Below are 25,285 nucleotides of genomic sequence, written 5' to 3'. Positions count from 1 at the left end.
CCAAAACCGAACTCATTCACAACACACATCTGAACGGAAGTTTGACGTCAATATTAGAAGCACGAGTCAAAAACGTTCTCTTAGTCATCCAATCCGTTCGTCATTATGAATATTATTTTTCCATTCATTTCAATGAAAACATTTTTTTTCTATATGATCAAATTTTTATTTTTACAAATTGTATCTGAAAAGCATATTTTAAGGATTTCATCTGATCCCTATCGAATGTTTGCGGTTATTTGATCCTTATGGAATGAAACATTCAAGTACTATGAATTCGTATGTTTGCTTATTTTCATGAAATCTAATTAATGTTTAAACATTTCCATGTGTTGTAAGTGATTCTTTGAACATCCTTCACGTGATTTACTTTGTATATTCCCTTCTTAATATGTTGTATGTTTAGTTTCCTAACAGACTTTTTCTTCATTAAAGATGTCCATATATCAATGTTTTACACTTTATATCTATCGGCAATTTACAGAATCTGTTAAACGTAATTACAGTGCTATATACTATAGTGGGAAAGGTGAAGATAACGAACAGTGATCAATCTCATAACTCCTACAAGCAATAAAAATAAATAGTTGGGCAACACGGACCCCTAGACACACCAGAGGTGGGATCAGGTGCCTAGGAGGAGTAAGCACCCCCTGTCAACCGGTCACATCCGCCGTGATCCCTATATCTTGATCAGCGTAGTTATTTCTGTCCATCCGTCTGCCACTCTCTCTTATCATTCCTATTGTATTATAGATATTACATTACATTACTACTATATGTGCATACACAACAATCATATTAGTTGATAAACGTCCACGAAATACAGACTGGTTTCTAAAGGTTCGAGGTATATCATCTCATTTAGTTTCAAAAGCTGAAAGACGTTCTAATGTTTACATTTCAGTCATTCCATAAACGATGGTTAGTCTAAATGTAGATTCGGTTAAGTGTATCAATGTGCAATGATTAGCTTAACTCTAAAGTTAAAAGTGCATGCGGTATTTCATTTTTAGTGAGTAAGATTGTTCAGGAGAAATCGGAGTGAGTTGGAATATCTGTATACGACTGTATATGATTGGATACATACTGTTCACGTGTATCGAAGTGCTCCAATTTTGATTCCTCCATCATGTTTTTGGTAAACCAGACGATATAATTTTGGTCGAGATTACATATGTATGAAGATTGGTACCCCGAAGCAGGATGCATTTTGCATCAGAAATAGCGTACAGTACTTCAAAAAAGAAACCCCCAGGCAGACCATTAAATTATGATTTCATTAGACGATGTCCAAGAACTAGTAAACAACTCTACCGGCAAATTTCGTTCTTATTCTCATCTATGATATTTAAGATAGCAAATCTGCTATCAAACATATCTTTTTGGTTGTATGTGTACGATGTAGAAGCCTCGAAAATCACAATTGGTATTTATTGTGATGTCAATTGCTATCATTGCGTCACGCTTGTAAACAACACTGAGCTGAATATAGTACAAAGTAAGTAAGTACAAAGTAGGTCAGTAAGCGTTCGAGTTTAATCCAATCTATTCAGCTTACAACGAAATATTTACATCGCTATTATAATTTTCTTCAGTTAAGAGTTTGAAAAATTCATAAAAGATAGTGACGTTACAGAATAAGTGCACTCTGTGTGCAGTGAAACTATCCGCCATGAGTGGATGGTAGTCGTCTTATTTGGTTGTAGCCCGTCTGTAAATATGCAATAATACAGTTTCGGTTTCTGTGATTGGTCAATGTTTTCCAAGTTTTAGGATAATGACAATTACAAGGACCATACCTGGGTCAATGTAAGGCTGCTTTACGTCAAACCTGCTAATGTTTCGAGAAGATTCAGATCCTTTGAAATGAGGATTAGTTGATGAAATTACGATTCCATCACTAATAATAACAATACCGTAAATCTAGCCCACCACCAACCACAATATCTAAATCTACTCCACTACCAATCACAATATCTAAATCTACTCCATCACCAATCACAATACCGTAAATCTACTCCACTACCAATCACAATATCTAAATCTACTCCACCACCAATCATAATACCGTAAATCTACTACATCACCAATCACAATATCTAAATCTACTCCACCACCAATCACAATATCTAAATCTACTCCACCACCAATCACAATATCTAAATCTACTCCACCACCAATCACAATATCTAAATCTACTCCACCACCAATCACAAAATCTAAATCTACTCCACCACCAATCACAATATCTAAATCTACTCCACCACCAATCACAATATCTAAATCTACTCCATCACTAATCACAATATCTAAATCTACTCCATCACTAATCACAATATCTAAATCTACTCCACCACCAATCACAATATCTAAATCTACTCCACTACCAATCACAATATCTAAATATACTCCATCACTAATCGCAATATCTAAATCTACTCCACAACCAATCACAATATCTAAATCTACTCCACCACCAATCACAATATCTAAATCTACACCACCAATCACAATATCTAAATCTACTCCACCACCAATCACAATATCTAAATCTATTCCACCACCAATCACAAAATCTAAATCTACATCACCAATCACAATATCTAAATCTACTCCATCACTAATCATAATGCTGTAAATCTACTCCACCAACAATGACAATCTCTAAATTTACTCCACCACCAATGATAATACTGTAAATCTACTCCATCACTAATCACAATATTGTAAATCTATTGAATCATTCCATCACCAATCGCAATGAATAATTTTCATATTCTTCTGAGGTACTATTTGTGACGGAACACACAAGCATTCACAAAAAGAAAAACTTGTAAGAGATCAAGCATTACAAAATGTACTGTTTGTGTCAAATCCGGTTACTGACCATGAACTATTTTCGTAGACGAACTTGAAAATAGTGTAATATTATCATAGTCACAGCTTTTATTCTAAACTTCATCGCTCTGAGAATTGAGGACAAAATATTAGCGATGATGGACTGGGAATGAAAAGCTTTCTCCTCAGTATGCCATTCATATTATTACCTCGAGGTCAAACTGAGTAAGAAGAAACGCGTTGATCGTCCACCTTGACAATGTGTGTACATGTACCTGTACTACCTCCGCAATTTTCTATTTTACTCCAAACAAGACGTTGTTTTTAAAAATTACGAGTACAGGGTAATTTACTTGTCAGCTTTTTATACCGAGAGATAAAAGAGTATCATTACCTACTAAAAGTCTGCCATTAAATATTAAGATGAATACGGTCAAAACTACTAGTATACCCACATAAAAACTACGTCAAGGCATTTAGAAATTCCAGGCCTTAAAACGATACGTATGCCTTTGACTTTGCTCGGACGAACCACATGCCATGGACTGGCTCCAAGACAGAGAGTTTGAGAAATACGGAGAACACGTTATTGTCGGCTTTCCGCCAAACTTGGAATTCCTTTTTCAATACAACCTAGCATTCTTTGTTCACAAATTTACCTGAACCCGAATTAGAAGTCAATCGGAGGCTCTTTTCACTTTCTTTAGAAAATAATAAGTGTGGATCAAATAACAAACTATGTGCCAGATGCATTTTGCAACAAATCGCCGATGTGCTAAAATTCATGTGTGCAAATATCTTGGCGCTAGAATACATATGCGCCAATTTATCTCGCTTTACAGTATTGAAACATATGTTTATCAAAGAACACAACGCATGTTTTCAAACTTTTTCATTTTTTCAGCAAAATTAATTCTTTTCATGCCTAAAACTACTTTAAAGGTGTTTTAATGAAATATTTTGCGTAGTTATCGAGTTTGAAAGCGATAAAATTGAAATCTTGCGATATGCATATTTACTTTCGCTATTTTACACGCCATTATGTGTGACGTTATATGCGCCCTTGTGATTGAAAACATCTATTAGCCATTTCATAAACAGATTAGAATTAATTGACAAAAAAAAAATCATTTTCACGTTAACGGCTTGTAAATAACATTGCACTAAGGTGTTTTGTAGCCATGTAAAGGTGTACTAGTTGTCTGTAGATAGGATCTAGACTGAGAATTATCAATTTTTCGAAGGAAGGTATGAGGAAAAAAAAACGTGGATAATTTTTTGTTGGAGCAATGACTTTACATTTAAAACACCTAGTTACCTTTTCAAAAACCGCTTGGACAAAGACCCAGATAAACTGCGAGAAAATGGATATATCGAAGCTAAGCACTGCTAGGCCTACAGCATATACATAATTCTGTTCTGGTCTTCAAATTCAATACACACTCGGATCAACTGACCTTCACCTTATAACAACATATAACTTGTGCTCCCAATTTCTATCAACTGGTAGATTTACAAAAGATTTAAAGATACAAAATAATTGAACTTTCAATCATAGATAATAAAATATTGTATTTCCTTACTTTAAATTGAATTATGAATATTTCTCATTGAACTCTTAACATCGATTGCCTCAGTATAACGCCGTTCTCCCACTTCCTGACGACGTGCAGATCACAATTTTAAAAAAATGATAAGATTGCTTTAATGAAATAAACTTTAAATTATATTATTTTTATTGATGTGTGTGTGTGTGGGGGGGGGGGGGGGTCTTTCCGAAATGAACCCGTGACAGTAGCTAGGCCTAGTTGTCAACAATGTCACGTATCAAAATTTGACTAATCCAAAAATAGATAACAATTGCAACTGTTGCTTCTAGAAAAACAGCGCCAATTACAGATGTAAGAAGGAAAAACATTATCAAATAGTGTGTAGACAGCGACCCTTATAAACATTATTTACTCGCAATATTTGGGCGATTTGATACTCGCTTTCATCGCTATATTTGGGTATTTACATCGCCAGGTGGCGAAACCATGCACAATTCGGGAAATTTGTCAACATTGATTTAAAATTAATGTTGTCCATGGTGAATAGATTAGGCCCCTAAAAGCTGAGTTTTTGATGATATCTCACACTACTTTCACAATCAGTTGATCGAAGAAGGGTGCATGTGACGTCAGTGTACCACGTGACTACATGTGACTAACTAATTAACTAGTGAGACTTTTTTAAATCGGGGGTTAGATTTAAGTATGTATTGTTAATCATCGCAATATTTCGACATACGAACTATCAGAATTAATCACTATAAGCAAATTGAAGACAAAATGCATGTAATATTGTATACTTTGAAAACATAAGATGTGTCCTTTAATATGGGTAGTTAAAGATGAAGACATTGACTGGATGAAGTCATCAATTGTCATACAGTTTAATCGCTCTTATATCGTTAACATGGATTTATGTTTAATAAAACACGCGATTCAAAATTTCTAACAATTAATTATTTATATAATATACTGAATTTTAGTTGGTGCTCATTTCCCTTAGCCTGTGTGAATGTAAGATTTAATTCAGATAGTATATATGACGAATCTAATGTAATACTGATCAGTTTTTGACAATTTCTAGTTTATGTTTAGGAGATGCACACCTCCTTGACTCCCTTCTATGACATAAGTTATTAGTAGTGAGTGTCTTCTACTTTATAACTCAACCAAGTATGAAGAAAATTCATTCCCAAGTTTTCTGTTACTCTCCTGCTTATGATTGAAAAAGATATCAAATTTCTATTGGAAAAATTATTTGCAGTCCTATGAAAAACTGGAATATTCATAGCAAAATGGGATTTCCCTTTTCGTCCAAAGTTACACACAATGAGACGTCATCAGCAGCAGGTGAAGTGTCAAATTACAGTAATGACAGTAAGATGCTGAACAAAAATGTATGAACTTTTCACCGTGAGGTGAGGTGACAGGGAGATAATTAGCATGTATGTTTATAGCTTGCTTACAAGATCATGAAGGTGAAATCGATTTTGTTAGAGGAAACGTGTAATCAATTGGAGTGTAAGAAATGACAGAGGTCAAGTATTTGTATATATTATTTACAAGAAAAAAGAAATTAAAAATTATGCAAAAACTTAGAAGGGAAGTTGAATATGTAACGCTAAATTACAGACTTTTCATGAACTTTGTACATGTATCTGCCCTTTCGTTTGTATAGGTAAGATATTGAGTATACATTGTTTACGTGCGCATTTCTGAAATAACTTTTCAGATGGATTATCTAATTTTTGTGTTAACGTTTATAACAACGTTTGTAATAAGTATTGTATATTGTGTAATATTGATTGTAACCAATAATGATCATGATAGAATGTTTCTTTAATAACATGAGGCCCATGGGCCTAGAATCGCTCTTCTGATACATTGTAGAACAGGCAAAAATTCTCACTAACCAAGATTCATCAATTAACAAAGTTTGATGATGTTAAGTCAAATAGTACCTGAAATTTTAAATGTAACTGTCCAAAAGTAGGTCACGGTGACCTACTTTTGGTCGACACACTGAAGACTCAAGATGCATTAACTGACAAGTCAAATAGTATTCAAATATAGCCGTCAAATTCCAGAAAGGCCACAATGACCTACTTTTTTGGTCGACACACTCCAAAGACTCAAAATACATCAACTGACAAAGTTTGATAATTGAAGTCAAATAGTATCTGAAATAATCAGATATCAACGTCAAATTCCAAAATAGGTCATAGTGAACTACTTTTTGGTTGACACACTCTGAAGACTCAAGACCCATCAACTGAAAAAGTTTGATGATTGTAAGTCAAATAGTATATGAAATATTCAAATATAGCCGTCAAAATCCAAAAATAGGTCATGGTGACCTACTTTTTAGTCAACACACACTGAAGATTCAATATGCATCAACTGACAAAGTTTGATAAATGTAAGTCAACTAGAGTCTGAAATATTAAAATATAACTGTCAAATTCCAAAAGTAGGCCACAGTGACCTACTTCTTGGTCAACAAATTATGAAGACTCAAGACGCATCAACTGACAAAGTTTGATGATCCTAGCTTTCATAGTGTCCAAAATATGCATCTAAAATTGAAAATGTGAAATTTGAATGTCTGCAAAATTCAAAAAGTAGGTCACTGTGACATACTTTCTTATGAATATATTTTGAGGCCTCTAGACGCATCAACTTACAAGGTTTGATGATTCTAAACCTCTCGGTATCTGAAATACCAACCTAAAATGTATTCATAAATGATTAGCCATAAAATTCAAGAAGTAGATCGTGGTGACATACTTTTTACATGACTCACTTTAAGGTCCCATGATCCATCAACTGACAACTTTTGATGATCATAGGCTTAAAGGTGTCTAAGATATGCATTAAAATCCATTTAATAATAATTACCTGCAAATTCAAAAAGTAGGTCACCATGACCTACTTTTGAAACAACATGATATTAGGTCCTAAGATGCATCACATGACAAAATTTGATGATCCTAGTCCTTATACTAAGCAAAATATCAAAGTTTTAACAAAACAAAATTTAAGGTCAAATTTGAAGTGACTTTGACACACCCTAGGATGATGCCTTGAACATGTTTTTATCCATAACCTATCCTTATCCTTATGTATAAGTTTGGTGATAATTTGCCCAGTGGTTCTTGAGAAGAAGATTTTTTAGCAACCACAGCTTTTGTTTGCATTTTCTTAATTATATCCCCTTGTTAAAGGGTCAGAACCCTAGTTTTAGCACAAATGAAAGACCTTGGGCCAAGGATAATCTGTGACAAATTTGACAAAAAATGGCCAAGGGTTTCTTGAGATAGAGCCCTTTTCCCAAAAAGTTGATGCACACCGCACGCCATACATAGGGCCATATGATTAGCTCTTTGAGCCTTCGGTTCAGAAGAGCTAAAAATCGAGTATCCGATACAAAACTTTGTCTCAGGCCTTTCATTTATACAGGTTGAACGAGATAGGGCTACTCCGTTCAACCTGAGAACACAAAGATCCCGAGGTTTACTTGTATTGATCAAGTACATGAATATCACGATTTATGCCATATTCGACTTAAGAATACTTCTTTCCCAATGTGTCATTTGAGCAATTCGGAAATCTAAGTCAGTTATGGGGCGAAATTGGATATGATAAGTGCTGGAAAATCCGAACTTTAGATCATTTTGTTTATGATCTTATAAAATTACCATCATTCCAAGTTTTTCCAAACAATCGTTTTCAACACCCAACAAAGGATGTTGCTGACGTTGCAGTTCATGCCCTCATGTATTGTCAAAAAATGAACTTTATTTTCATTTTAATTTCTGTCGGAATTCCCAGCCGTTAAAAGAGTCGTACAATATTTATCAAGATTCATACTCAAATTGTTCACATTCATTCGGGTAAACATATCGAAGGCAAATACATTGGCCATGCTAATAAATTACTATAAGGATTGTGGATGGTATAACTTCCAAACACAGAAAACTTTATTTTCAACAGTCATAAAATTTAACAGTACATACTGTTAAGCTAGAGTGAGAAACATTATCGACGTATCCATGAAAGGTGAAGATAACGAACAGTGATCAATTTCATAACTCCTACAAACAATACAAAATACAGAAATGAGCAAACATTGACCACTGGATACACCAGAAGTGGAAACAGGTGCCTAGGAGGGGTAAGCATCACCTATCGACCGGTCACACCCGCTGTGAGCCCTATACCTTGATAAGGTAAACGGAGTTATCCGTAGTCAAAATCAGTGTGCCAAAAACGGCCTAACAATTGGTATGAAACGTGACAGAGAGCATTTGACCCAATGATAGGTTGCATTGGCAAAATAGTTCATTATAACGACCATAAAATGTGAGAAGTACTGATTTTAAACCAGACTGTTGAAACCCTTGCACCATCAACTTGTTTGTCGGTAGACTGTTTCGATTTATAAACTGGTCATAAGAAGAACAAGCACCTGCATATCGAATCAGTTGAGATATATACACACCATATACAGATGATAATGGAATATTGATACACAAGTTGATGGAGAAGCTGAAATCATTCTGGTTTTTATAAAGTTGAGTTATTAGTTTGCCGTTACAGGGGTCAACATTAAGATTTGTCCGCTTATCCGGTACCAGTGGAACAACATTTCGGACAAGTGAGTATTGATGGGCACTTGTCCGATTGGACAAGTGCTTTTTTATGTAAAGAAGTCTCCAAACAATTTGGTGAAAAGTTTATCGGTAGTTCAGAGTCGGAAGTAATGCATGAAAAATGAACTTCGATTCCGATATCAATCGCTATGTAAACTAGCTGAGTCACACTCGATAGGGATCGGTGTTCACTTATTGCGTACTAATTTCAATCATTCATGGATCTTACGAAGTCATTGATTCAAGATAGGAAGTCTAGATAAAATTTTGTTTTATGTGTTTGTTGTTTTTGTCAAGAAAATAAGATCAAAAATCAATCAAGCAGGTATAACAATGGACTATATCTTAAGTAAATTAAATATAGTTTTCAAGTTGACAATATTAGATTAAATATAGTTTTCAAGTTGACAATATTAGATCATTTTTTTTTTTTTTCGGACAAGAGAAGTTCAAGTTCGGACAAGTAAATATCTTTGTCCCTTGTCCGAATGGACAAGTAGGGAAAAAGTTAATGTTGAGCCCTGGCCGTTAGTATCAATAAAATATCTAAGCATGAAGCAGTGTCTTTCATTTCGCGTTCACAGGGATAATATATCGAATCGACATATGAATGAAAATTAGTATTGTCAATAGATAAACCGTCTTCGATATATCTAAATATCTAATTGAAGGCCAAAAGCAAGAGATTTCGTCTCACGTAGAAGTTTTTGAATAAATTCTGGTTCATAAGAATATAATCCCGTGGGGATTCGGGTTAGAATACATGTAGGTCCCAAATGGGGCGGTCTTTCGGATGAGATCGCAAAAACCGAAGTCCCATATCACAGCAGGAGTGGCACGATAAAGATCCCTCCCTGCTCGAAGGCCGTAAGCGCCGAGCATAGGACTAAATTTTGCAGCCCTTCACCGGCAGTTGTGGTGTCTCCATATGAGTGAAAGATTCTCGAGAGGGACGTTAAACACTATCCAATCAATCAATCATAAGAATACAAAAACAGCTCAGCTAACAAAGGCACACAAAGATCCATGTGTCGATTCGATATATCCCTGTGAACTCGTAATACAAGATACCACAGAGATTTCAGCAATTTATTTATTTGCAGACACAGGAGGACTTACATACCAAATTATTTTAACAGACATGGATTTCCTAGTAATTGGTCTGGTGTTTGTGTATCGTCAGCTGGTTTGTGAACGTTCTAGTCTTTGAAAAAGTTGTAATATTTCATATTTCAAACATGTGATTCCTGGCCATGCATATTACATTGATGTATAACATGCATAAAGAAAGGATAGAAAAAATTGATGTGTAATTACTTGTTTTCATTTTCTTTTCAAGAACCATATTCCGTAATTTTTAAAGTACAAAATTATGATTAAAGGGACATTTGCTGACAATCTCATATTTGCAGATGGTTACTAAATAAATTTAAACATCTTTACAATACGTCGAAATCACCATTCACATATTAAAATTCATACTCCTTGTAATCTTTTGTTATAATTCCCACATTACGAGTACGAGAGAGAGAGAGAGAGAGAGAGAGAGAGAGAGAATCACTGAAACATTATCATATGGAAGTAAATAATTGATAGCGGAAAAATTGTACATAATGTTCTTAAAATTAGATTGAAAGACGTTTTTATTCATCTCCGATTGGTATGTATTCATGTTCTTTATCTCATTCAAACATTTCAACCACGATTCAGAATTAAAAGGCTTTTACGTCCTAGTTGACAACTAATATCACTAGTGTTATATGCGCCTACTCTTATCAGATGCGAGGTGATCTGATTGTAGAATGATGAGAGAGATATTGTAAGAAACGAATGTTAATAAATGTTATCAACCACACGATTTTAAGCTATTTACAAATATACAGACTTTCAGAACTAAACAATGACTATCGTAAATGTCTAAAATCATAAATAAAGTAACGTCTTAAAAACGGAAAAATTCATCTTTCCAGCAGTATTTTTATTAATATGTAAAGTTTGAGTAAATACATTGACACTTGTTTAAACCGGATAAAATAAAACAAACCCGGATCAGGCAAGCTCCGACTTTTGTTGTTGTTGTTGATAAATTCAAAGTTTGTTAATGAAATATATGTACGGAATACACCACATTTCTGTCTGCAAGATATCCGAATTACAGCGGTTTTGCTGTACACTGTCATCCTTAGCATGTAACGCGTTTGGGGGTGTATCTCTTGGATTTTTCCTGTACTTGAATTAACCTGGTAAAGCAGTGTCATCCCATAGGGAAAAGTCGATGTCGTCCATAATGTAGTTACAGTTCACTTCCGGCAAACTGAAAAAGAAAGAAATGTGATATTAGCACCAATCTTAAAACTCTCAATAAACCCTATTTAAACTCTATAAATCGAAAACTTTCATGCATGAAATATTTTTTTTTTATTTTACTAAAACTTCGTTTGGTTTTTTCTTTCTTAATTATACTATATTCTTTGACGTAATGAGTTTAAGAATTTACCTCTCGTAGGGCAATGAAAAACACTCAACGTATCAAAAGTATCAGAAATTTGACAACAATATATCAAATGCATATCTTGCACAATCAAAAGCAATAAATGTATTTAAATAGATATATTCACACCACTTGAAAATCTCATTTTCATTGATATTTAGGATGAAAAATATCGTGTTCATTTCGGTCAGTTTCACGATATATTCAAATATCAGACAATTGAAAATGTTTGATTCACTAATTATGGTTATCCATATCTTCCAAAAGCGTCAGCGCATTGGAATTATTTCACAATGCAGCAAAGTCAGTACCCGGATTTTCGCACATGTACTTAGGATAATATAAATGGAAGCGACACATTATTTGTGTAATCGTGATGGTGTGCTTTGTCTGGGAATTATAATCGATAAATAACTTTTAGTGTAACCATACACCAGCGTTCTTCTCCGATCACCAAATACGTTAAAATATTTTTTTGTTTGATCCTCTATAAATGTTTTACGTCTCTATGAGAAATGTTCACTCATATTGACAGGTTACCTCCCGTAGGCAAACATGAAACTGCCACAAGATAGTCGTATTTGTCATTACCAACACGTGTGACAAAAGATAGAGACATATCGACTTCCTTCAGATACACGTAGTCCAGAACATAAAAATGTGAAGACAACAAACAGTGATCAATCTCATAACTCCTATAAGGAATACAAGATTAAGAGTTGGGCAAACACCAACCCCTGGACACAGAAGAGGAGGGATCAGGAGGAGTAAGCATCCCCTGTTGACCGGTCAAACCCGCTGTGAGCCCTATATCTTCATCGGGTAAACAGAGTAACCCGTAGTCAAAATTAGTGTTCAGAGAACGGTATGATACACGTCAGATAGCATTGACCCAATGACAGACTGTGTTGGCTATCTATATCGCTATAACGACCATAGAATTTGTGAAATACCGATATCAAACGAGACTGATGAAACCCCTGTAACTTTAACTTAATTGTCATATATTTGCCCTGGTTTAAAAAATTACCATACACTGAGCATGCTTTAGCGTATCAAATCAGTTCGTAGATGTATTACGTCATTTCAAAAGTACAGTTTATCCTGCAATTTTGTTTGAGCTGTAAGTTACATTAACTAACATTAGTGATACAGAATATCTGAGATTCTCTTGTTGACATCCCCACCTGGTTTTTGGTATAGAAAAAATCAGATGGTGATGTTGTAGTACGTAGCTAAACTTGTAAATTAATTATATTTCGCCGTGATGCTTGACCTTCACATTACCTACCCATGCATGAAGACGTCGCTCTGTACCTTCCCTATATTCGTATTTCTGCAGATGACCTGAGCTAGAGTGGTTTTCTTGATTTCATCCAGTTGAGCCAAAGAGAATCCCGTGATAGGCTGTTCATTCTCGTAATACATCCTGTTTCGCAACAAAATAGTCAATTTCATAATTGTGATAAAGATGGGTCATTGTCAATATTTCCCTTTAAAGCAATGCAAGCTGTAACAGAAGGTAAATAAATTAAAAAAAATAAAAGAAAAACTATTTGACATATATGTGATTGAATATATATAACTTAATAGAATCAGAGTGAATCTGAAGCAATAAACCCGTCAAATCAACAGAAAATATAGATTCATGAATCATTGTCATCCTGTCAGTAATTCCTGCTTGTAATATCCGATGTGCATTGTCCTCGGAGGTCACCAGTTCGGAAAAAAGCGAAAGAGAGGCACTGAGCACGTGTCAGATTGTAAACAATTTAACATGCCAATTTTATAGAAAATTCACTATCAAACCTTCATTTGATTTGCACATTTGCGTAATTATTACTTTCTTACACTTATAGTACTTCTTGTCATTCATGAAACGATTTAATATTTTTAAAAAAAGAAACGTGTAGTTACTCACGTCGGTTTTCATCTTTGGACATGACCTCGGTCTCGGCAACCCGTTTATGTTCGGCAATCATCGTTCCCATTTCCGTGTATACAACGCAATGGCGGTTAATACGAAACGCTCATTGTAGATATGCTCTCAAACAATATTCCCTTCTTTATTTTGCTGAATTTTTCTTCAGATCTTGGGGATTATATAAGTTAAACTGATGGGGGTTAATTGATGCATAATTGGAGAGTTGAAAAAAAATGCCGTCAGTTACAGCTTGTATTGCTTTAAACATCCGAATAAAATGAATGAAACTTCCACATTTCATTGAACAAAAATGAATATTTGTCAATCGAATATATATATATATATATATATATATATATATATATATATACATATATATATATATATATATATACGAATTGTTTTTAAAGCGAACACGGTGTAAAATTTCAAAATTGTGTTGTGTTGTGGGAATTTATGGATATTTGTTATTCTAGTCGCACTCATGAAGGTTAATGAACAATGATCAATCTTATAACTCCTATAAGCAATGCAAAATAGATATTGGGCAAACACGGACCCCTGGATATACCAGAGGTGGGATCTGGTGCCTCGTCGGAGTAAGCATCCCCTGTCGACCTGTCACATTCGCCTTGAACACGATATCTTGATCAGGTAAACTGAGTCTTTCGTACTTAAAATTAGTGTGCCACGAATGACCATACAATCGGTATGAAACAAGTCAGACAGCATTTGACCCAGTGATAGACTGTATTGGCAAGCTCGAATGGTATAACGACCTGCACCATCAACGTGTTTGTCAGTAGCCTGCCTCGATTTAAAATGTTTCCTATTCATGGAGTACATCAATATATTCAATGTTCTTATCGTATTGGCATATAGTGTTGGATCACGTATGTACTCTACGTTTCAAAAACGTAACTAAAAATCTAACCCTATCTTTGCTTACAAATAATGCTTCCTGGGGGCAGATCGAAAATAGTCAGTCACGCAAACGTTGAGGTGTATTAAATTATGACGTCATGATATGGTAGGCTTTACTTACCTGTCTCCAAACTTGAGAGCTTTGAACTGCAGCGCAATTATACAGGCAAATGTGGGACCCACCAACGCCCCATCCAGCGGTTCTTCTATAACTCCGGCACTGAACAGATCCATGTCATAAACATGGCTAGAATTTAAAAAAAAAACCTGTCTCATGTTATTGCATGTTTTCTTTTTTTGTGTGTGTGTGGTAAAGATATGTAACTGTTTTCAAATCAGACTACTTGTTGAATGGAACAGAAGTGCTGCATATGCGGCTGAAGCTGTACAATTTAACAAGAAATATGATGACAAATATGCTTTCTCTACCATATTGTAGCTACTTACGCATAAACTTGACTGAGAAGTATCCTATTTTTGGGGCTATGATCTACCAGTCTAGAAAACTTGTTGGTCGTGTATAGCTTGCACATTTTTCTAAACTCCATGTAAGGTGGGAGAGCATGGTCTCGCCCGCGGTTGATGTTGGTGGAAACGAGGTCGCTTCCGGTTCCCTGACCGATCTCAAAGAGGTGATTGCTAACTTCAACTGATTTGAACCTTCAAAGGACAAAATGATAATGTATTTACTAACCTAATGAAAAAATTCCGTCCTTAAAGGATCCCTTTTCTTAAGGAATAAATGTTTAAGTGTTTGTTTGGAAAATGAAGGTATACGTGTAGAAAAACAGAAAGCCTGATATGAGTACAGAAATCAAGCCATGATTCCATTGTTTATACACATCTAAAATTCAGTTGTATTTTGTAATATACATGTTATCATATCAAGTTAAACAATATGATAAGTTGAAAAAGCCTAAGTTTGAATTATTGACAAAGTAAAAGCCGATAAACAGCGGTGTATTCACCTATCTACGCTCTGACAACGCTCAATGTAAAGACCTCTCATCACTTTCTCCACCCCTTCCTTCTGGTACATAGGATCGGGTATGTTGAATAATTCCCTAAATCTTGGACGCTTATATTGCCCGCTTGCCGACTTCAATCCGACTCGGTCGTTAATCATACTGTGTCCAAATCGAAAAGCGGCGGCCATGAAGCCGTGGCGGATGTTAGGATTCACACAAGGGTCATAACCTTTAAAAAAATATCCCTTGTCTTTAGGTTTTATATCAAAACGCTCCATGATTTTCTTGCCGAGGATCAATGGTAAGTATTCGGTATAGGTTATATGCTGAAACATGGCGCCGACTATTCGCCTAGCTTCTTGAAAAATTTTCTCGTCGTCCCAGCTCGCAAATGATGCCTCCAGAATTTTAGCTATTCTGTTGTGTTCCCTGAGCCAGATGGTGTGTTGACCTGTCAGCGTGGCCTGTTGGTTGACTCTACCATCACCTGAAATATATTGAAAGAGTAGAAATACGTAAACTCAAATTTTAAGTCAAAATGACAAAAGGCTTTATTTTTAAAGTTATTGATTCTGTCGATTTCTCGAACTAGCACATTGAAAAAAATGACATGTAGAATGCTTTCTAAGGAGTAGTGTTATACGTGATGTTCCCACCATATCACATTCGATTGGACCGTGTGTACAGTGTGTACAGTGGCGGATCCTGAAAATGTTCAAGATAGGGGTGATGACCCCTAATGCTAACTTTTTGTCTGACCATAGCAAATTGCAAACACTAAAATGGCACACAAGGACCGTAGTTCGTCGTTTGTTGTTTGTTAAGATTATACAATACTGTACTCTGCATGAAGCATACACGTATTAGACAGCAGACATAGCCGATATGCAAGTCCTTTCCACAGGTACAAGGTCACAATACATCTGTAGTAAAGAAATCTAACCGAAGAATTACCAATGAATAAAATGTTTGCATTGCCATCCAAGGTATAGAAAGGACAATCAATACACAATTCATATCCAATAAAGTGTTATATTTTTACAGTCTTCTTTTCTTTTCTTTTTTTTCTTTCTTTTTTTTTTTTTTTTTTTTTTTACAACTTTTACAAATGCACTCACAGCATTAAATACTTGTCTGTTTATTACATAATTGTAGTGATTACTGCCGTTTAATGGTATTTCAAAAGATATGATTATATTGAGACTTTGTAATTTACCAAACATTATTTCTCTCTGGCTTACTTTACATAATACGGTAAACAAATATGGAGGATCTTCATAGAGATAACCACAGTCTACATGCAGGACCCGCAATTAAAAGGAATTCCTATAAATGTACACTTGAATCGCTTGCATTATTTCGTAATTGACAATCTACTTTATTTTCTTTTTTATTACCATAACCACATAGCTTTTAAATACATTTCTAATTCACTTACTGTTACGCGAATGTACCGGGTTTTGCGCATGTGCGAGAGGTATGGCGGTTTTTCTTTTCTGTGGGGATTTTTGGAGGAATTTACATTTTCTCTCATTTAAAAAAAAACCTGGATACCTGTGTTAGTGCTTGGTGTGATAATGGTAGCGAGGCAAGTGAAAAATGACTCCAAGAGGGCAAAGAGGAGAACGAAGAAACAAAAACCAAAATCTCAGTGGTAATGGTAGAGTCCGCTCCCAGGCTGATAAGATGTATTCTACTCAGCACATGCATTATTTATTTGTACATCTGTAAACATATTTATAGTTCTCTATACTCTGTAAAGTGTAAATGCAAAGTTTATCAGAATAGATTGACTGGTTGGTTGATTAATTGATTGATTGATCGATTGGTTGAATGGTGTAATAATATTTCACTTTCATACATGATTACTTTCCTGCTTTGCATTAGAAACAGTACGCTTAAATGGTACGGGACCTTGAAGTCTCCAACCGACTATTGTGATGCTTTGAGCATTGAAAACAGTCCCAAGTTGAGTTTTATTTATTTAGTTAACTGTAGAAAGAGTCGGAGAGCTGCACATAATTTCTCACAAAGCATGCAGTTGATATGCAAATTTGTCACAAAGCCTGTGTGGCTTCTATAATCCTAAGTAGTTCAAATTCAATGCAGACTGCCAAGACCGAACATCTCCTGGACAATTTACTAACTCAAAACGCATCTTTTTAAATTGTGATATTTTTTTTTACATACTTAGTGCTCTTATATTACAGCTCTTACAGTGCTGTTACACTTTTTTTTGCAATGAAAAAAAAAACAAAGAAAAAAAGAAAAAATACCCCCCCCCCCAAAAAAAAACCCAACTAAAAACCTTCATTTGCTATTTGTACTGTAGTTTGTTATTATACTTATGTCCTTTCTATGAATTTAATTCTTCCTAAGGGTTGTTTTAAATTGTTTTATATGTTATAAAGGTAACGATAGCATTACATTAGGCGCTATATATCAATAATAATAATTATGTATTTTAATTCTGACACTATGAATATTTTATTCACACGTATGTGCTCATCGATTTTATATTATCTGTTCTCTCACATTTGTAGAGCACTTTAAAGAACTAATGTTGATAGGGCGCTATATACTATTACAACAGAAAACGTCAACGGCAATAAATATATATTCTATCATCCTCATTAACTAGATGGCGTAGTAAAATTTAATAAGTTTCAGTGGTCATTTTTCGATTTAGCAAGGTTTGGGGCCATTGAACATCAGTGCGTCTTTGTGTTTTAGGATATATGAATCATTGAAAGGCATAGGGTCTAAGATATTGGTGAAATTTTGTATGTTCCAAAAAGGTGACGAAATTTAAGATCATAACTAGAAAATCACAAAACCTTCTTCAGAATGTTCAAAAATACATTGGATATGATAGTAATTACAAAATAATTTCCTGTTCTCATTTGCCTAAACTGGTACCCTGTTGACTTCGCATCTCTTATGTTTGTGTGTAGCCACCAATCAGCAGGTTACCAGTTTAATGTATTGTCCTCCAGACAAAAATTTTATAAAGGGTTAAAACGTTAAATGACTTCAATTTCAAAGCGCTGCAGCTTTAGATAACTCATAATTAATACTGCAAATTTGTTTGGTTTTTTTTAGTTCTTCTTGTAAAATATTGTGATGTCATTTTTTATATAAAAGATAGACCCCATGCCTTTAACATCAGATCATTTCTGTAACAAATGCCAGTTCGGTGACGGATCTAGCGCAGGTGCGTCCCCTTTTAGAATAAAGTCTTGCAATCGATATCAAATATTATCATCACAAATATCATCCAGATTTGTTGTAGAGAAATATGGGGGGGGGGGGGGGGAGGGGCAAAAATGACAAAAAGACCCTTTTAACTATGAAAAATAATTAAACAAAAGGATCGTGAAACCCCTGCTACACCCATTAGATCCCCCACCGAGTAATTGACTCGCTTCCGGTCCCCTTTACTTGGGTTATGTAGGCTATAATATATAGTGTACCTGACAAGAAGCACTTGAAGCCATTGGGTTCACGACATCCATCTTCCGGTTCGTCTGCTGTCGGCATTAGCTTTCCTTCTCCATTAGGGTGATCCTGCGTGCGCAGGCGTCCTGTAAAATGGAAAATTCCGATTTATGGTAAGCTCTTCAAAAGGACTAAATTGTACTTATTCACACCGACTTCAGTTCGAATTTGTGACAACTTTGGAATAATCGGCCTAAGTTTTATTGCCATTAAAAATCATTTAAAGGTATTTATCAAAAATAAAACTGAATGAGAACGACATTACGGCAAAGTTGAATTTTGTAGGAATTAAGAAAAAGGTTAACATTGATGCGGTGTTGAAGTTTGCACCACGTCCAGGTGCGCATGTAGTACCGTACCTAAAATGATTACGTTGACAACCGAAATTATTTGAAGCTGTGAGTTTTCGTGTCGTGTGAATACTTGAAGGTATGTTTGGAAATAGAATAGGAAAATATGTTAGAAAGTTTTTGACATTAAATATATGGGACGGCAATGCAAGAATACAATATAAGGCCTCAGCAGTTTGCATATTTTTTTCTGCATCGTAGATCCCAAGGCTTTTACCTGGGGTGGATCTACAGCTCTCTGATCTGTCCCAATATTTTCTCAGAGAACCACCTTCTTGCAGCTAAACTCGATAAGATGAAAGTACACACACATCTAGTTTTGTCTGGTCTATATCATATAAAGTTTTACAAAACTATTTGACATTTCTGACATTCATATCGAAGAAAAAAACCTCCCCGGTAAAATTACCACCACTATTCAGTAATAAATGGAGAACTGTATCTGATTTTATGCTAATTCTACAAACCATTTACCTCTATATTATTTTCCTTTGATTCAACTATCTGATTTCTAACCTTGATCTAATCACCCACCTACACTTAAAACATGTTGTTTTCTTTTTATTGAACTGCCCGATTTCCTATGGTAATTCCATAACCTATTTACCTGTATAATATTTTTCCTTTGATTGAACTATTTGTTTTTCGCTTTTGATTTTATAACTTATTTGTGATGCGTTTACTTTGATTGAGTTCTCGGGAAAAAATGTCTATTTCAAAGTTCACTTACTTTAATGAGGTTTTATCTTTTTCTCTGAAAACATATGTTTATTTCACAGTTGACATACACCAATGCATGTTTTTTTCTTTGGTGATCATTCTAAGTACATTTATCATGTTATAGCTTACTTATTTATGTCTATTTTATAGCTTACTGGCGCACGTCTATTTTGTTTCTTATTTACTTGTGTCTATTTTGTAGCTTAGTTACACTTTCCATTTGAACATGTGTATATTGTGTAGCTTAGTTACACGTGTCTATTGTGTAGGCTACTTACAGTAGTCTATTTTGGAGCTTAAGTATGTGTGTCTATTTTGTAGGCTACTTACAGTAGTCTATTTTGGAGCTTAAGTATGTGTGTCTATTTTGTTCCATATTTACTTGCGACTCTATTTTGTAGCTTAGTTACATGTGTCTATTTGAACACGTGTATATTTTGTAGCTTAGTTACATGTGTCTATTTGAACATGTGTATATTTTGTAGCTTAGTTACATGTGTCTATTTGAACACGTGTATATTTTGTAGCTTAGTTACATGTGTCTATTTGAACATGTGTATATTTTGTAGCTTAGTTACATGTGTCTATTTGAACATGTGTATATTTTGTAGCTTAGTTACATGTGTCTATTTGAACACGTGTATATTTTGTAGCTTAGTTACATGTGTCTATTTGAACATGTGTATATTTTGTAGCTTAGTTACACGTGTCAAATTTAACATACACGTCTATTTTGTAGCTTAGTTACACGTGTCCATTTTAACATTTGTCTATTTTGTAGTTTACTTTTGTGTGTCTATTTCGTAGTTATGTATATGTGTTTTTTTGTGTAGCTTACCTACTTCTATTTTAAGCATAGTTACCTCCTTCGAACTCGCGTAAATCTGGGTACGATTCCTCGTCAGATCCGTAGAATGATGATCCATCGATATACTGCGTGTATTCCGTGATGGTCTGGCGAACCTCTGAATTAAACATTCTAGTTTTACAAAATATCTGTGTGATGCAGTTCCTTTATTATCCATTATTAGTACAGATAAAACCAAAAGTTTGATGACATCGGAACTCTCCGGGACCAACATCAAAATTAAAATAACTCAGAATAGAGAATTAGAATTAAACAACATGGAAAAGGGTGAAAAATTAAACGAAATCAAAATTTCTCTCCTCAGTTATAAAGCTATATACATAGTAATACTCACTGAAATTACAATTTAAATCTGGCGAGGGCTCTGATCGGGCAAAGTTCAGGCAGGTTCTGCCGAAGCGACTGAAGAAGGGATCGTTTTCTCTGAGTTTTAGGGGCATGATACAATTTGGGTCTGATCTATGGACACCACAGCAGTCAAGGTCATCTCCGTCAGGGGCTAACGAAACAAAGATTGTTTTATTTCCCGAATACCAAAGAAGCATTCCATTTTCGATTGATTTGGACTTTTAAAGTAATATTTCAGTTTTTACAAAACTTACTTTCTGATACGATATTTTCTAAGATATCGTGGCTTAACATTTGCCCAAATGCCATCAGGAAATGGGTGAATTTTTTCAGTTCATGGCGCGGAAGGCTCTTTTCGTGAATTTTTAGTCTTATATCCCGTGGCTCCGGTAGGGGACCAACTACACCTCTTTTCCTTGGCGCATTAACACCTTTAGTAAATCAACAAAAATGTTCTGGTCATAGTTTACAAACACATGCCACTGAAATGTAGGTGAATACATCTTTCTGTGTGAGTAGATGAATAAGTGTATTTTTGTATTATAGCATAAGTTTCAGATCCCTCCAAAATGTACCTTACATGGAGACGTCCAATTTGAAGTACTACAGTTTGTTTTCTACACATTTATAACTAACAGAAAGGGTTGTTCATCATGTGACGTACACCGTGAAATAGGCTATATGTTCTTGTCAAAGTACCATCCGAAAGACCCGGTGTTGTAGTATAGACTTACCCTCCCCCCCCCCCCCCCCGCCCAAATAGAGTTTTCCCCCGGAAAAACAGACCCGGGATAGATTTTACCCCACAGGGGAAAACGCGCCCCAGCATATAATTCCCCCTATGTACAAATTCAGTATACAGTTTCCCCCTGGGCGGAAAAACCGCCAAGGTATAGAATTTTCCCCCTTCTGTTTTCGGATTTCATCGACCTTAATCTTCGACGATATTCATAAAATAAACGAATATTTTTTTTGAGATGTTGAAGTTGGGTTTACACGCTGAAAACTTTGAATTGCATATAGTAAATACAATATGCTTCTCAAATGACGTTAACGATGGTCAATATCATTAGCATTTTTCGTAAAAAGTCGACTAAAAGATATACAATTAAAATATCTGGAAAGTAAACTAGATGCACTGAATAAATCAAAGTAATCTAATTTTCCCGTTATTTAAATTCGAAATAAAAAAAAAAACCATTATCTTCTTCGCAACTTCACTATTTCAAATGTTAAATACTAGTAAAAAAAACGGCAAAGACTTGAGATGTCTGAATGGATTTTGATATACCATTACACAATTTGAATAATTTCCTTAAAAACAACAACATACAATGTAAGATGATGATTGTGATACACAAGACCCTGCTCAAAATTTGAAAAAAACCAATAAGAATTCCTGGGTTTAGATAAGCAAGATAATTCTAGTAATAGGACTGGAAACGGATACATAGCTAAAATGTAAGAAGGGGGGGAAAGCGTACTGTCATTTGGGGGGAAATTCTATTCTGGGACGGTTTTTCCTAGGGGGAAAAATTGGGCCCGGGTTAATTCTTCCTAGGGGAAATGCTATGCTAGGGCTAGGCCCATTTTTCCGGGGGGAATGCCTATCCCGGGCCTGTTTTTCCGGGGGGAAAGTCTATGCGGGGGGAAATTCTAACTTTTAAAGCTGGGAAAATCGTGGAGGAACCGATCTATCTCATTTTTTCAAACTTAGTTCTATCGAAACTGAGATTCGACGCCACGCCCACCAGATAACACTGTCAGTTCTATAACAGTGGGTTTATCATGATGCTTATCTTTAGGCTAACGATGCTTGTAATGGAATATATTGACAATAAAGTTAATTTTGTTTCTCCTTTTCATGTAAGCAATTTGTATACACGATCCATTAATCCTTTATAGATTTACATAGTCACTTAAAGACCAAATTTTAAGTTAACACCCCCAAATTGTAAGCTGCCTGTCAACCAAACATTAAACAACATATCAAGGTTCTTACCATCGTCGTAAGCAGAGCAAACAAATCGAATGAGGGGAGTCTCTGCCATCCCCCAATACGGGTTTTTCAGATTGTTGCAGCTGCCGTCGATGGTTCTGTATTTACGGGTTTCGTCACACTTGATCTTATCCTTGAATTCGCATTTTTTTGCTGATTTGGGTCTACGCATCTTAAACTTGTTTCTATTCATTTTACCCCTGCGGGGAGCTAAAGGTTTTCTGTGTACAGGATGGGCACTGCGAATGGTCCTGTTGCTGTTTAAATAGAAGAGAAACGAATATACCTTGATAGTGTTGTAAAAAAAATAACATCTACTGTTATCTGAATCAATGATGCATTCACTGCTGATACCCCATTATTGTATTATGACATGTCTTTTCTCATAACAAATCACCGACTTTATAATTTCTACATATCATTGGTTATTTGAGATATAAATATAATGTTTTCCTCGCACCTTTGTCTTTTGGACCGTAGCTAAAGTCATTAAAAATCAAATTAATCAACAGGCAGTAGATCTCTTTTACAGCAGCTCTCTTGTACAGTAGCTCTCTTGTACAGTAGCTCTCTGGTTCAGTAAGCTTGGGATTCCGTAGCACTCTTGCACAAAACCTCTCTTGTAAAGTAGCCCTTTTGTATAGTAAGTCTTACATACAACAAAAAGAACTTACTTGTATGATTCATAGTCCTCCAAAAACGTGTCGACAGCGCGCCGGCGGCGGTAAGTACTTTTAGTGTAGATCGATCTATCGTAAGGACAGTTACAGCTATGTGTTGATGGTCTGGTCAGTAATTCATACTGGTTGGGATCTGGCAGCTTTCGTCTTGGTAATCTGTATTTCGACCGATAGAATGGGTTTTTCTTACCAGGGCGTTTCGAACGTCGTCTATTTATCGGCCGCTTTGGTTTTTTCATTGGACCTTTACCAAATTTTCCACGATTAAGCTTTCCAAATATTCGTTTTAGAGCTTTTTTGTCCCTAGAATTGGGGATTGACTGATACCGTGCTGGTTTATTTCTAGGACTTTCGTATTCTCTCTTCATTAATGATTCCATTTTGCTTGGACTATACACTGCATCATTTACTGGTCTTTCTTCGGCCGCAGCTTCCCAATACAGAAGAATCAACAGTCTGAAAGAAGCACGTGCATTCTTTACTTGCCAGCCTGGGCGTAGAACTATGTGCCCGGAAAATTCGTACTTAATACTTAACAGTTTTCCTCTTTCTTAGATACGTAAACTCATAAATTATTTAAAGGGGCATTAGCTATGAAAGTGATGGTGACCTTTTTTTCTCAAAATCTCTCAATGGCATAGGAACATATATATTAATGACATAATGAAATATTATTTTTCAAATAATATGTTTTATGTGATCATTTTTAACACTCGTGACTATATGCTGTGCATACATGTATCATGTTATGCAGTCTGTGTTATGTAATCATCTTGTTTAGTTTCTCGATCACAAGTGAAGGACATGTATCTATTTTACATGTTATGTCATCGGTAATCACAACCAATCATTTTAGCTGATTCAGAGATATGTTATTATACACCCTCATCAGTAGCAGCCAATGAAATAATGATTAAGTGTCACGTGATCATGTATTTGTTTGTAGCTGTCCAAGTGAAAGGAAGCATTAATTTGTATGTGATTATAGAGAAAAATTTTCCCTCCACCACCGCAATCTTACCACCTTCATCAAAATGTAATGTGTGCCATTTAATCTTACTGTTTATAAGTTTTTATGGATTATTTTGTACCTGATACTTTATCTGTGTTGTGTGGCAAAAATGTTAAGGTGCCACCTTAATTTTCTATTTTATTATGTTTGTATTTGGCAAAAATGTTAAGGTGCCACCTTATTTTTCTAATTTATTATGTTTGTATTTATCAAGATTTATAAAAATTAGGGAGGTCCCAATGTCATTCTTGTTTAGGCTGTCTGAGTTGTAGTTCTGATACTCGGGGATCTCCCTATTATAGGGGTTGTACATAAGTTGTCAACTTCTTCAATTGTCATTAATAAATGACAATTTTCAACCAACAGTATGTATTATATTGTTAATTGCAAAGAAAAATAACAAAGCTGCGGGACATGAGAAAACCGGTTTCTTCGAATAGTATTTTATATTCTTATAAAA

General features: G+C 35.1%; 1 protein-coding gene across 2 annotated transcripts in view; it reads right to left on the bottom strand.

Annotated features, from left to right (window-relative positions):
• Positions 1-11,000: 11,000 nt before the first annotated feature.
• The window catches only part of LOC125662668 (chorion peroxidase-like), a 28,408-nt gene continuing 14,123 nt past the window's right edge, over positions 11,001-25,285 (bottom strand). For both annotated transcript variants that reach the window (XM_056147178.1, XM_056147177.1), the window contains exons 2-12: positions 23,808-24,269; positions 23,137-23,390; positions 21,389-21,565; positions 21,121-21,285; positions 20,782-20,883; positions 18,824-18,934; positions 15,351-15,837; positions 14,830-15,042; positions 14,504-14,629; positions 12,826-12,963; positions 11,001-11,357 (exon numbers count right to left, since the gene is read on the bottom strand). In XM_056147178.1, the coding sequence (XP_056003153.1) occupies positions 11,279-11,357; positions 12,826-12,963; positions 14,504-14,629; positions 14,830-15,042; positions 15,351-15,837; positions 18,824-18,934; positions 20,782-20,883; positions 21,121-21,285; positions 21,389-21,565; positions 23,137-23,390; positions 23,808-24,269 (2,314 nt within the window). In that variant the 3' untranslated portion in view covers positions 11,001-11,278. The remainder of the gene's footprint in view (positions 11,358-12,825; positions 12,964-14,503; positions 14,630-14,829; positions 15,043-15,350; positions 15,838-18,823; positions 18,935-20,781; positions 20,884-21,120; positions 21,286-21,388; positions 21,566-23,136; positions 23,391-23,807; positions 24,270-25,285) is intronic.

Source organism: Ostrea edulis, chromosome 8, assembly GCF_947568905.1.
Source record: "Ostrea edulis chromosome 8, xbOstEdul1.1, whole genome shotgun sequence".
In the NCBI taxonomy this organism is placed as follows: domain Eukaryota; kingdom Metazoa; phylum Mollusca; class Bivalvia; order Ostreida; family Ostreidae; genus Ostrea; species Ostrea edulis.
The sequence above is the reverse complement of the archived record's forward strand: the minus strand, read 5'-3'. Positions and strand labels throughout refer to the sequence as shown.